The sequence below is a fragment of the Scleropages formosus genome, chromosome 19, assembly GCF_900964775.1.
Source record: "Scleropages formosus chromosome 19, fSclFor1.1, whole genome shotgun sequence".
Classification (NCBI taxonomy): Eukaryota; Metazoa; Chordata; class Actinopteri; order Osteoglossiformes; family Osteoglossidae; genus Scleropages; species Scleropages formosus.
In genome coordinates this window covers 9,710,088-9,721,780 of record NC_041824.1, presented here as the reverse complement: position 1 = coordinate 9,721,780, position 11,693 = coordinate 9,710,088, and the positions used below count along the sequence as shown (strand labels likewise).

The 11,693-nt window shown below is 43.4% G+C and overlaps 1 protein-coding gene across 6 annotated transcripts in view; it reads right to left on the bottom strand.

Moving 5' to 3' along the window:
* Nucleotides 1-3,239: 3,239 nt before the first annotated feature.
* arhgap21a (Rho GTPase activating protein 21a) overlaps nucleotides 3,240-11,693 on the bottom strand; it is an 80,373-nt gene continuing 71,919 nt past the window's right edge. For 4 of the 6 annotated variants that reach the window (XM_029246157.1, XM_018747760.2, XM_018747777.2 and 1 more), the window contains 7 exons: nucleotides 11,356-11,429; nucleotides 11,193-11,282; nucleotides 10,642-10,767; nucleotides 10,515-10,556; nucleotides 10,153-10,258; nucleotides 6,171-6,202; nucleotides 3,240-5,373 (listed from right to left, as the gene is read on the bottom strand). In XM_029246157.1, the coding sequence (XP_029101990.1) occupies nucleotides 3,895-5,373; nucleotides 6,171-6,202; nucleotides 10,153-10,258; nucleotides 10,515-10,556; nucleotides 10,642-10,767; nucleotides 11,193-11,282; nucleotides 11,356-11,429 (1,949 nt within the window). In that variant the 3' untranslated portion in view covers nucleotides 3,240-3,894. The remainder of the gene's footprint in view (nucleotides 5,374-6,170; nucleotides 6,203-10,152; nucleotides 10,259-10,514; nucleotides 10,557-10,641; nucleotides 10,768-11,192; nucleotides 11,283-11,355; nucleotides 11,430-11,693) is intronic. The other 2 variants (XM_018747769.2, XM_018747792.2) reach the window with 1 other exon arrangement.

Genomic DNA, 11,693 nt, shown 5'->3' with positions numbered 1-11,693 from the left:
TTGTCTGGCAGGAAGTGGAGATCCTCATGTTCTCATGGCTGCAGAACTGATGGCCTTGGGACCACGCACGCACGCACGCACGCAGCTCAGCATCTGGGGAAACATGTCTGTGACACCCTGCATCCTGAATGCAACGAGTCAAATGCACCAAAGTTAGGTGATGATGGTGACTGAGATGCACGTCCTGGCAGGACCAGCGGTGACCTACAAACGGTTAGTGCAATAAAGCTGTTTAACCAACAACTCAGAAATACAAAATGAAATGCATCTTATTTTATACCACTATGTAAAGGACAGGAACAGGGTGTCAACCTGACTTTTCACTACAGCCAATGAAACCAAGTGACCTCTGGCATAAAATGACAAAACACTCAGATCTGTTGTTTCAGGGCTGGAACCAGCAAAAGGCAAAGATTGTCACTACGCTTCCTCCGTTGCCCGAGGCTTTATAAAACCATTTGTTCTGTGGGATAAAATTTAAAATGCACAATCTTATTAGGATCAATTTTTAAATCAGGTCAGCCAGCGAATAAAGTTTTATTTAAAACAAAGTTTAAATATTGCAACATTAATTGCTTCAGGGTGCACTTTATCTCTACAGTTTTCAGTGTTGGCAGTTCTTAAAATAAGAGTTTAAAATAGCCCAGGCAATGATACTTCAACTGCACTGCTGTCAGAATCATCATGCTGAGTATTATGGGGGCCACAGTGCCCCCTTGCGGTGAACGCAATTATCACACTGTTTGTCCCACTTTATTGGACCCTTATTTCCCACCCTCCGCCCCAAATTAAGCAATCAAAAGAACATTTAATTAGGTGACCCAGTCCTCTCGGGAAATATTAAATAGGAAACATTTTAAACTTGTGCACATGTGCACAAAGCCTTCATAGTCTTACTGTTACACCAGAGTATTTTTACCGTAACGTATTTGCTGTAGCGTAAGTGTATATATGTATATCAAAAAAAAAAATACTAGGAAGGTTATTAGGAATTGGCGACATTCTAGTAAAGTTTTATGCAGCTACTTCTGTGATGAACATCGGTGCATATGGTGAAGGAAACTAACTGTACTTAAGAGTAACATCTGCAGCGATGTCTCTTTCTCCTAATGTAATGTAATGCACACATTGTATTTTCTATGAGATGTACGTCACTTTGGAGAAAAGCATCTGCTAAATGAATAAATGTTAACGTACTGCTTTTTCAGTGGTTCACCAAAACAATTGGGGAAATGTGTCACTACTGGTAGTTAACGGTACAGATCATATTTCAATAAAACTAGTCTATTCACCAGGATTTTATCAGACACAGAACCTAGCTGCCTTTTGTCTGTTTTAAGATATTGGTTAGAATTATTACCTTGCACTTAAAGGAGCCAGGTTCGAATCCCACCTCTTGCTCCAGTACCCTTAATCAAGGTACTTTCCCTAAATTGCTCCAGTAAATTACCCAGCTGTATAAATGGGAAAATAATCGTAGGTATCTTAACATTGTAATTTGTGGAGAAAAGACTCAGCCAAATGAATTAATGTAAATGTAATCTAAGTACTTACCCTCCATTGCTGGTGAGAATTGAAAAGTGAAAATTCTGCAGCTGTATAGATGGGTAAATCAGTGTAGGTTGCTTTGGAGAAAAGCATAACCTCAGTATATGAATATAGAACATAAAAAAAAGCTTTCTGCTATGTAAACTGGTTTTCCATTCATGATTTTAAAATAATTGGACAATAGTCTACTTGCACCTAAGGGGTATTCTTGTATTACAGTCGACAGCAGTTAATGGTGCCAGTAATTGTTTATTACAGTTATGCCTCTCAAGAGTCTTTGTAGAAAGGTGCCAACAAAGACTATCTTAAGCAGGAAGACAAGCAGACTGGATGCATGGGGTATTCCAATGAAATGCTATCGTATCACAGAGAATTCATCTTATTTGGCAGACCTGTGATATTCTAGGACATTTTTCTAAGGAGGCTGCATTAATATAATTTAGATTTTTTTTTCATATATAGAATTTTATGTTGCAAAATCATGGTAACGTTCAAACACTGGCCAAAATTTCGATAAATATGTCACCTCAACACATCAGACTCCATTAACAAATCAAAATATTTCTACATTTACTCACCTGGCTTTCCACCTCATGACGTAGTAGGAGCCATGCTCCCTATTAATATAAAGCTTTAGCATAAAACAAAAAAAGCTGCAAGTCTTCTCAGCACAATAGTTGCTCATTTCGCAAGTGTGTGGTACAGAGGCTCAGCCAGAAGTGCTCCGTCTCCCTTGGAGAGAACAGATACCTGAGGAATGTGGTTAAGTCCACCTTCAGCTCACGTGTTCGCCTGCTGCCGCCTAGAGGCCGAAGGACAAATTGCAGGCTGCGGTTGTTAACCTGCAGCCAGAGAAGAGGCAGGTAAGTGGATGAGGCTTCCGGCTTATGCTGGGCAAGAAGCCAAGGAATTGGATAATAGCACTTCATTACTTGCCTGCTAATTGATTCATAAGTCAGATGTTGGACTGTCAAGTGCTGCCTAAACTGTAATCATAGGAGTGTGTTATGCATACAAAATGCAATAAACATAATCACATAAAGAGGTTTATTTCCAGTGTTTTAGGAGTCAGTCCCCTAGGTAACTGTAGACAGACGTCATGCAATGGTCCAGTTTCAGGAAGCTTTTTTTTTTGTGCATTTTCAGAGATTGGGAGGAGAAGGGGAGGGGAAAAAAAAAAAAAAAATCAAATGACAATTTTCCAAATCTATGCTATCTGTATTAACTACATGCCTATATTTACAACTCTGCCATTGATGGGGAGGAGCTAAGCATGATATATATATATATAATAAACTATCTACATATATACATATTTAAATTATTTATTTTACAGACATTACAGTTCAAGTCTCGCTAAAAATCCGAAAACAAAAAATAAAGCACATTGAGATTCGTCTGGAATGCCTGGCAAATGGAAGCTCAGAATGACTGTTTGGAATCTTTGATGACATTATGTCATTCACAACAGTACATTATTTAAAACTTCAGCAATAGGCATTGTGGCACCCTTGCTACCCCAGACCCGACTCATTGAGGCACTTTTTTTTGTAAAGAAACATTTGCAGATGTGACTACTTAATTTTTCGTACTGTAATGCCAGGAACTGTCAGAGGGAAAAGGTTAAACGTGGCGAAACAAATAGCACAATGCAAGGTGGGATCTGTTGTTCCGTGCTCGTTTGTTTGTTTAAAAATATAAAAACTTGTTTTTATTATTTTCTTGCTTAATAAAGGGTCTGGCTGCTGAAATGCACTGCAAAGAGTTTCCACAGCGCGCAGCTCAGAAAACAGCCCATACACAGGCTAAAAAGCAAAAGACACACACTTCAAGTACAGACAAAAGTATGTACACTGTAAAACGGGCAACAAGCAACTTTGCTTTAGTCGAGAGCACGGTGAGCATATACATTTCTTCAAAGGGTTACTGCCGGAAGAGCTGAACCGCCGCTTCCAAAAATACAGCCGTTCTTATGATGTTACGGAGGTTAGACTTCAGTAATTCTCACTGTAACACTTGTTACACACTGCAGTCCTTTCCCTGTCACATGAACCACGTTTACACAGACGAAAGGTCTCTCATATCAAATGCAGCTTCCTATGAACGAAACCCCTTGCAGTGTCACATATTACTGGAGTTTGACTAAATAAAAAGTCATCCTGTCAATTAAAATGGGATTACACATAAATGTATTTCATCCAGTTTTGTTACACTGCATTTATACACACACCTACATATGTATGTAAAAATATAACTATTGTGCAGTAAACGAGGTTTGATAAATGTTCATACATAAAACTCAGTCATGCACACACACGCACGTACACAGACACACACCTTGCAGGTTTACAGATACTGATAGAACCTGGAGCGTACAACTTGTGCACCTGACAGCTTGTGCGGATGTGCGTCTGCTGCCAGGCTCAGAGTCACCTTGTTCTTGTTCTGCAGACCACCGCCATTCACCTGCTCCACACACTCAGGGGCCGCAGATGCGCTGGGCGAGGCCCCCCCAGGGATGGCATCGGGGCCTTTGTCGCGGTAGCGCTCTCGAGCGATCCATTCCCGGATGGAGAAGTCCTGTGGGCTGCACTTGGGCTTTAACCGGCCTACAGCTGAACGCTCCTCCCCCGGGCTCCCATGACCCTGCCCCTTCCAGTTGCCAATGACTGCCAGCTCGGCAAAGTCGCGCTGACCCCCAACCGTATGCCGCCGGCGGACGTTCTTCTTCCTGCGCGCCTCTGGTGAACGTGTCTTTGGAGAGTTTCCTCCAAACATGTCATCTGCCGAGGTCTTCAGGCGGAACTTGAGCCTCTCTGTTATCTTAAGCTTCCAGGCCGGTTCCTGCCTCTCGCCATCACTCTTGGGGACAGTCACAGTGGAGCCCCCGCTGTACTTGCCCTTCTTCATGACCTCCAGTACCCGGGACAGCCGGTTGGTCTCACGTTCCGCCCGGCCACTTTCTGACGACTCGCTGTCCGTCTTGTGGCGGAGTGACCTCCTCCTGGAGAGCGAGTCGCACTCAATGAGCTTGTGGGAGGGAAGAGGGCGACGGCCATCCAGCTTGGGCGTAGAGCTTCCCTCAGCGGTGCACAGCCCCCCAGGGGAGAACACAGAGAAGTCGCTCTCGCTGTCCGTCTCAGCATGTCTGCCCTCGCTGACCAGCTCGCTGCGCTCGTCATCCGCCTCGTCTGCGTGGCTCTCGCTTACCGATTGCGCTTCAGGGCTCAGCATACCGCCGTCGGCCCCCATCAGAAAGGTCATGGAGGACGTGGTCGAGTAGTCCGAGGTGATGGAGCTTACTTCTGCGGCTGCCACCTCGTCACTCCGCCCCTCGGGCCCCACTGACTTCCTGTGCCGCGTACTTGGCCCTGAGGCCTGGGAACTCATGGTGCCCAGGTCGGATGCTGCCTCGTCTAAATGGGAGGACGGGTCCGAAAGCGAGGACTTTCCTCCTGCGGGCAGGCATACGCTCAGGCTTGGTGAAGGTGAGGGCTCTGCATGGGGCATCTTCTCTCTCACAAAAAAGGAGTTTCTGTGACCTTCCTTCTTACTCTTGGTAGTGAACTCTGTGCTATCCACACTTCCCTTCTCTGACTCTTGAGCTTCCTGCGCACTGGCCTCCTTCTTACTCTTCAGGTCGCCCGTGTTGTGGCTCTGTGCCCGGAGCTCATTCTTCACAAACACACTGTCAAGATCGTCGTCCGAGCTGCTAGGCTGCAGCTTCTCCCTGGGCGTCTTTCGTTTGCGGCTGGCTGCAGCAAAGATGGAGGAGACCAGCAGATCTCTGCTGTACTGATCCTTCCCGGACCCCCAGGAACCCTGCTGGGGGGGAGAGAGAGAGAGAGAGAGAGAGAGAGAGAGAGAGAGAGAGAGAGAGAGAGGGAGAGGGAGAGGGAGAGGGAGAGAGAGAGAGCAAAAAGATCACAGTGAGTTCCACCAAAGGGCCACTGAGAACAGAACAATAATACTCAGCCTAAGCAGATGTCTAGATGGGTGGACAACCAGTACTCCACCTGTTCCTCTGCCAGCGTCACAAAAAACAGGAAATCCATAAAATCCATAAAAAAAACAAGTGAACAGAAAGAGCGTTGCTGATGATGGGGATCACCTTCACAGCACCTCCCAGCTCCAGCAGCACACTTCTTAACAAACGTGGCACGGGCAGCTGCTGTATGGCAAGCACAGTGAAGCAATACTACGGTGTCCGCGGGTGCAAAAAGCCCATTCAAGCTGTAACCGGCAGCCAAGTGACAGCAGTGCAGCGTCAGCAAACTCTTGGAAAAATAAAGTGCCTTTCAAGCTGGATGGATGAGCGACTAGGAGTGTTCATGACATGAGAGCCCAGGGCTCCCGAATCCTCATTACTCATTCTGATCCCTCTGCCAAGAGTTTGTTATTTAGCAAAGTGCTGCTGTTGTTGCTGTCCCGCAGCTCACATTTCTTGTTTATGATCTGATGGAGCATACCGGGCCTGACCTAGAGAACAGCACCCCCACCATGCCCATGTGCAGCATGAGCGCCGTTGCTTCAACCCGGTCTGTGTTCTGGTACACTCCTGAGCAGGCAGCTCACCTCCCAAAGTAGTACAGGTGCTCCTAAGCATCCAGACAGACACTCACCTTAGATTTGGCAGAGTCACTAGTGGCCGAATCTGAAGGGGAGAGGAAGAAGAAAGAACAGAGTGTTAGTGCTACAATGAGCGCCCCAGTAGGCCCACGGTGTCACAGGGCACAGGTCAGAGTTTACGGCCCAATTAGTGAATGGTGAGGAAAGCCTGGTGAGTGACATCGATGGAGAGAGGTGGGTGGGGCAATGGAGAGACATCATTCTCACAGAGACAGATCATGCACACTGGTCCACCAACACATGTGTGTTACTCAGATCTATATTTGCAAGACAGCTCTTTCGCAAGTCCAGAACTCATGTATTTGCCTTGGAGGTCAGTTTTCTAAAGGCTTGGTGAATGTCTGTGAAATATATATATATATATATATATATATATATATATATATATATGTATGTATATGTGTGTGTGTGTGTGTGTGTGTGTGTATGTTGGGTACCAAAAGCATGTGCAATGAGGATTCTTCTATCTGCTGTTGAATGAACACTGTCTGAAATTCACATCTACGGCAATAAGAAAAAGCAAGTACACCCCCTGAAAAGTGGTTACTGTCAATATATTAAGAAAATGTGACCCTCTGGAGGACAAGTGGAAGAAAAATTACTGACTGAGTTTATTAAGACATGGATGTCTGATCCACAATGAAATGCTCTCAGTAAGGTTAAGGTGACCACATTTAACAAAAACACCAGACATTTGTTGATTATTCATTCATTATCAATAACCTCTTGTCCTAATTCAGGTTTGTGGTGGGTGAGCACTGGAAAGCTGCATAATTAATTATAAATAATATAATTATTTATTCAACAGAAATGCAGCTTCCCAGGGCTGAACTACGAGCACATGTCTGGTCATCATTTCGTCAACTGACTATGACGTGCCCCTGGTGCACCAACACGGGAGCAAATGATTGGCTAGACAGTAAAGAGATGCTACTAGGGTTTAAAGTGACCATATTGGTGAGAGGGAATGCACTGTGCCAAGGGCAATGGAGCAGTCAGGGGATCTAAGAAAAACTGCTGATGTCCATGTGTTTGACAGAAGATACAGAACCCTTTGTACCCCACCACATTTGCAAAATTTAGCCCTCTTGCTAACCATAAGATGCTCCAAGATGTGCGAAAAAGCTACAGGTCAACATCAAAGTATCTACATGAATCTCCTATCAGTCAATGTCAATGTGAACAAGTCAACAGCCAGAGAGAGACTAAACTAACGTTGAGGTCACAACTGTTGAATAACGGATAAACTTTCATGCAGCCGCTCATGTGATGTGCATTGGTTCATATGGTGGAAAGTAAATTAACTGTGCTCTGCATCTGGGTCTCTTTCTGTTCATGAAATGCACTGTTTTTTCTGTTAGATGTACGTCACTTTGGAGAAAAGCATCTGCTAAATGAATAAATGTAAATGTGAACACACTTGGTCTTTATGGGCAGTCAAGAAGAATCCTGTTCTCAAAAAAGAAGACAAAAGTATAACTGAAGTCTGAGAAATCACCTGGACTTAGAACATGACATCTGAAACAACGTACTCTACAAATACAACTCAAAGGTGAAATAATTTAGCTACAAAGCCAAATGCCACATTTGGGCACGAATCACTGAGTTTGAACATGGGAACTTTACCCCTAAAAATGGTGGTAGGAACATCAAGGTTTTGGACTGCTTTGCTGCTTCAGGGCCTGGGCAACTAATTTTTACTGAATCAATTATATATAATTTATAATTCCAAAATGTACCTGAGAAAACAAGCACAATGCAAGACTGTCAGTCAGAAAACTGAAGCTCCATCAAAAACAGGTTTTCCAGCAGGACAACGATCTAAAACAGAACACAACACTAAAGCAAATGCACAACTGAGGAAGAGGAAACAGACTTTTGGAGGAGCCAGATCAAAGTTCTAATTTACATCCAGCTGAATGGTGGGGGCTCAACGTGTGCTGTGTCTATGAGAAATCCTTGAGACGTCACAAGTGAAGCAGTTCTGCGCAGAAGAGCAAGACGAATTTCCTTTCAGTCCATGACAGATAGCCAGAAAAAAGAAAAAAAAAAAAAAAAAAAAAAAAACACTAAACACGCAGTTCTTTCTGCCAAAGGGGAACACACGATACTTAATCTGGGAGATGTTATTTGCTATTCCACCACAGAACACTGCACTTCAGTCAAATTTTGCTTAACATCTATCTGCAAAGTACAAATTTTCATTGCAACCTGTTAAATGTTGCCACATTAACCCATTATTTAAATGAAAAGACATCCACATTTCTTAATAATTTTAAAATGACAAACTTTCCAAGGCTCACACTTTCTCACATCACCGTACCTTTTCATTTCTCAAAACCCCCTTATTGAACAAATATGGTCAGTGGAAAAATGTCAGCTTAAGGGAGTTGAGTAGACAATTTCTGATTAATATCCTAAAGTATTCTTCGAAACAGAGAAGTTTTTTTCTCTCATAGCCTAGAAAATCTCCATTTGTAATACAAAACAGGCCACTGCCTTTCGTCCTCCTTCCCAGTGACAAGAAACAGAGAGAAGTGGAGCCACAGCGATGTTATGGTCCTGTAGATGTGAGGGGGGTATGATGTCAATATGCAGCATGATTGCTGTAGAGCAGCTATGTGGGAGAAGAGAGCGGCATGGCATGGGGGGAGACACACAGAGGCTAAACATGATGGTGGGGGGAAGAAAGGGGCTAGCTAGCCACAAGGTACACTACAGGAGAGGATGAGGAAAGTCCTCTACACAAGCAGCTGGGAAACATGTCAGATTTGTCCAACATTGGGCTGTTTTTCCAAAAAGAGTTTGTTCATTTTCATTTTTGATACATACACATTATAAATTACTTTTTTCCTTCTACTGAACTGTATTGTGCTGTAAAGCTGAGCCCCCAACCACACCCCTTTTAGACACATGGTGGTAATGCCACACGATAGTGAGAACCCAGAGACCATACCATGCTATTTCTCCTCATGGATTGCTTCAGAGATAATGAGAAACAGCAGAAAGGCTTAGAGAATGGCGTACCGGTCTGTGTGAGGTATTCTTTAAATGTAAATGTGTACCACAGATGACAGTATGGATTTTTATTTTCCAATTTACAAGAAGCGGGGGTTTCTGCAGACTAGGCAGCTACATTGGCCACAACAATCCTCCTTCTTCCTACAGTTCCAGCTGTCCATCAGAGATATTACAGAGTCCATGAGTGACATCACCGTGTGATAGACTCCTCCCACTTGGCCTGTTTCAAGATCAGTATGTGTAAATGCTGGAAAACCCTTAGACACTCAACAAGGAAAACTAGAGACAGAGGGATCATTTTTCAGAGGGGAAAGAACATGCCGGGTTAGTCACATTCACAGTAGTACGACAACACGTGTAAAGAACATGAGCAGAGTCTTTACTTTAAAAAAAAAAAAAAAAAAAAAAAAAAACACAAGAAAAGGGGAGGACAAATGAAATGGTGAGCGGAAATAAGATAGAAAGCAACAGAAGTAACTGAAATATGCATTTTCTTTTTAGATTACATTTTTTAAAAATTCTTTGTAATAAACAAAAAGTTATTACAAACCAAAACTGAATGTTGGCAAACTACTTTGAAGCTTTCCATTTTTTTTATTAGAATGGATTTATGCTATATATGCATGATAAAGAAACGGAAATAGTTTGCCACGGGAAAAACTGGCTTATTCTGCCTTAAAACAACATCTCAAATGAAAATGATGAACAGTTGAAAAGTAAACATTAAGAAATAAAAGGCAAGAACCGAAATCATTTGGAAAACAGCATTTATCTTTTAATCAGTTAGCATTACAAGAATAACTAGCTCTGTTTACTCTCGTATTCAAAGCAAAACTGACATGCATTATGTTTTCTTCCCAAAAGGAACTGAACTATAAAGACATTTCTCACCATGACAAGCTCAGAAATAGAATATGTGACCCACCCACAGGTCGTCTGGTCCAGGTGAGTTACCTGATACGTCTCCTGGGGAGGTGCCCGTCCGCCCAATGTTGGTGAGCAGGTGGTCAATGTTTGGCACAGGCTGAGACTCAACCGTGCTCTCCTGCTGGACCGCTGTCTGTGGGGGGGGGGGTGGGGGGGGGCACAGGTAGCTCAGCCTTTGTAGGAAAATGGGTTTCAACCCCCTTCAATTGTTCCTCAAAGCTGTACTGCCACAATCAATCAGTATGTGTAAGAGACAAATTTAAATTCCTGTGAAATAGTTAACTGTGTAGTAATGGCTTTCGCAAAGCTTTCTGCAGAACAAATACCAGCATGGCAGAATGGACAGAGGAGACCCATAGTGAAAAACAGCAATACTCATCAATACACACCATTGGTTCTTCATTTCCGTTGTCAGTGAAAAACCAGTCGTACTGAAAGAGAAGAGGGAGATGCTCAGAAACCACATTACACTGGCCAAGTGAAACCCGTGTTTTCCAGCACACCTTCAGCTCTTACATGCTGAATGAGGGTCTCGACAATTTTGTACTGGTCAGGCATGTGTGTGACCATGTGGGTCATATTGTCCTCAGAGGTTCTGACCAGCGTTGGACCGAACACGATGGCCAGGTTCCGTGGCTCCATCTGCAAGATAAGAGAGCAGAGGCTCTCAGAGAGATGAAAGACCACTTTATCCAGACGAGAAAGGCAAAAACCGCCTCACTGCTGTACATTGTACATACACAATCTGGGGAAATATTCTCCACCTTAGACCCACAGCAGGAGGTGGGATTCAAACCTAGGTTTTCAAACCCTCAGTAACAAGATAGACCACCACACAACCTGCTGCTCTTATATTGTTATCACTGTTATATTATAACAACAATAATAAATATTTAATTGCCAGTTCTTCTATATAAAGAATCAAATTTTTTCCACTTCTACAGGTGGAAATTTTTACTGGAGCTGTTCAGAGTGCGCTGCGTAGGGGTATTAAAGTGCCCTACTGCCCGACTGCCACTCAAACCCAAAATGCTGAGGACTACAACAGCCAGCTTCGGACATCTCACCTTGTTTTTCTCCGAGTTCTCCGCCACCGTTTTGAGATGTGCCGAGAGGAACTTCAGAGTTTCATAGTGGTGACTTGGCAGCTCACGGAGCTGTAACAGCAAGTGAGGTCAGTCTCTGTGTGCCTTCAATCAGGGAGAAGCACGATGGCAGTGTTTCACTCACCAGCTTCTTCAGTATCTTCAGCCTCTCAACTGCATCTTCAATCCTGTTGGCTTCAATAAAATCTCCATATTTTTCTGCAAGGACCAAAGACCTCTTAGTACATGATTGCCACTAAAAGCGCAGTGGAAAAAATCCACAATGATTTGCAAGTTGCACACTGCTCACTGTGTGGCGCTGTGTCAACTCTTTGCACTGATCTTTGTAATATGTTCACACAGAGAGCGCATTCCATCTAAAGAAGCAGTTGTAAGACAAAGTTCTCAAAAAAAAAATTGAAGAAAAAAAAAAAACAAGCAGCTAAGTAAAATATGTAGCCACTAAGTGCTGTTGAAACTAAC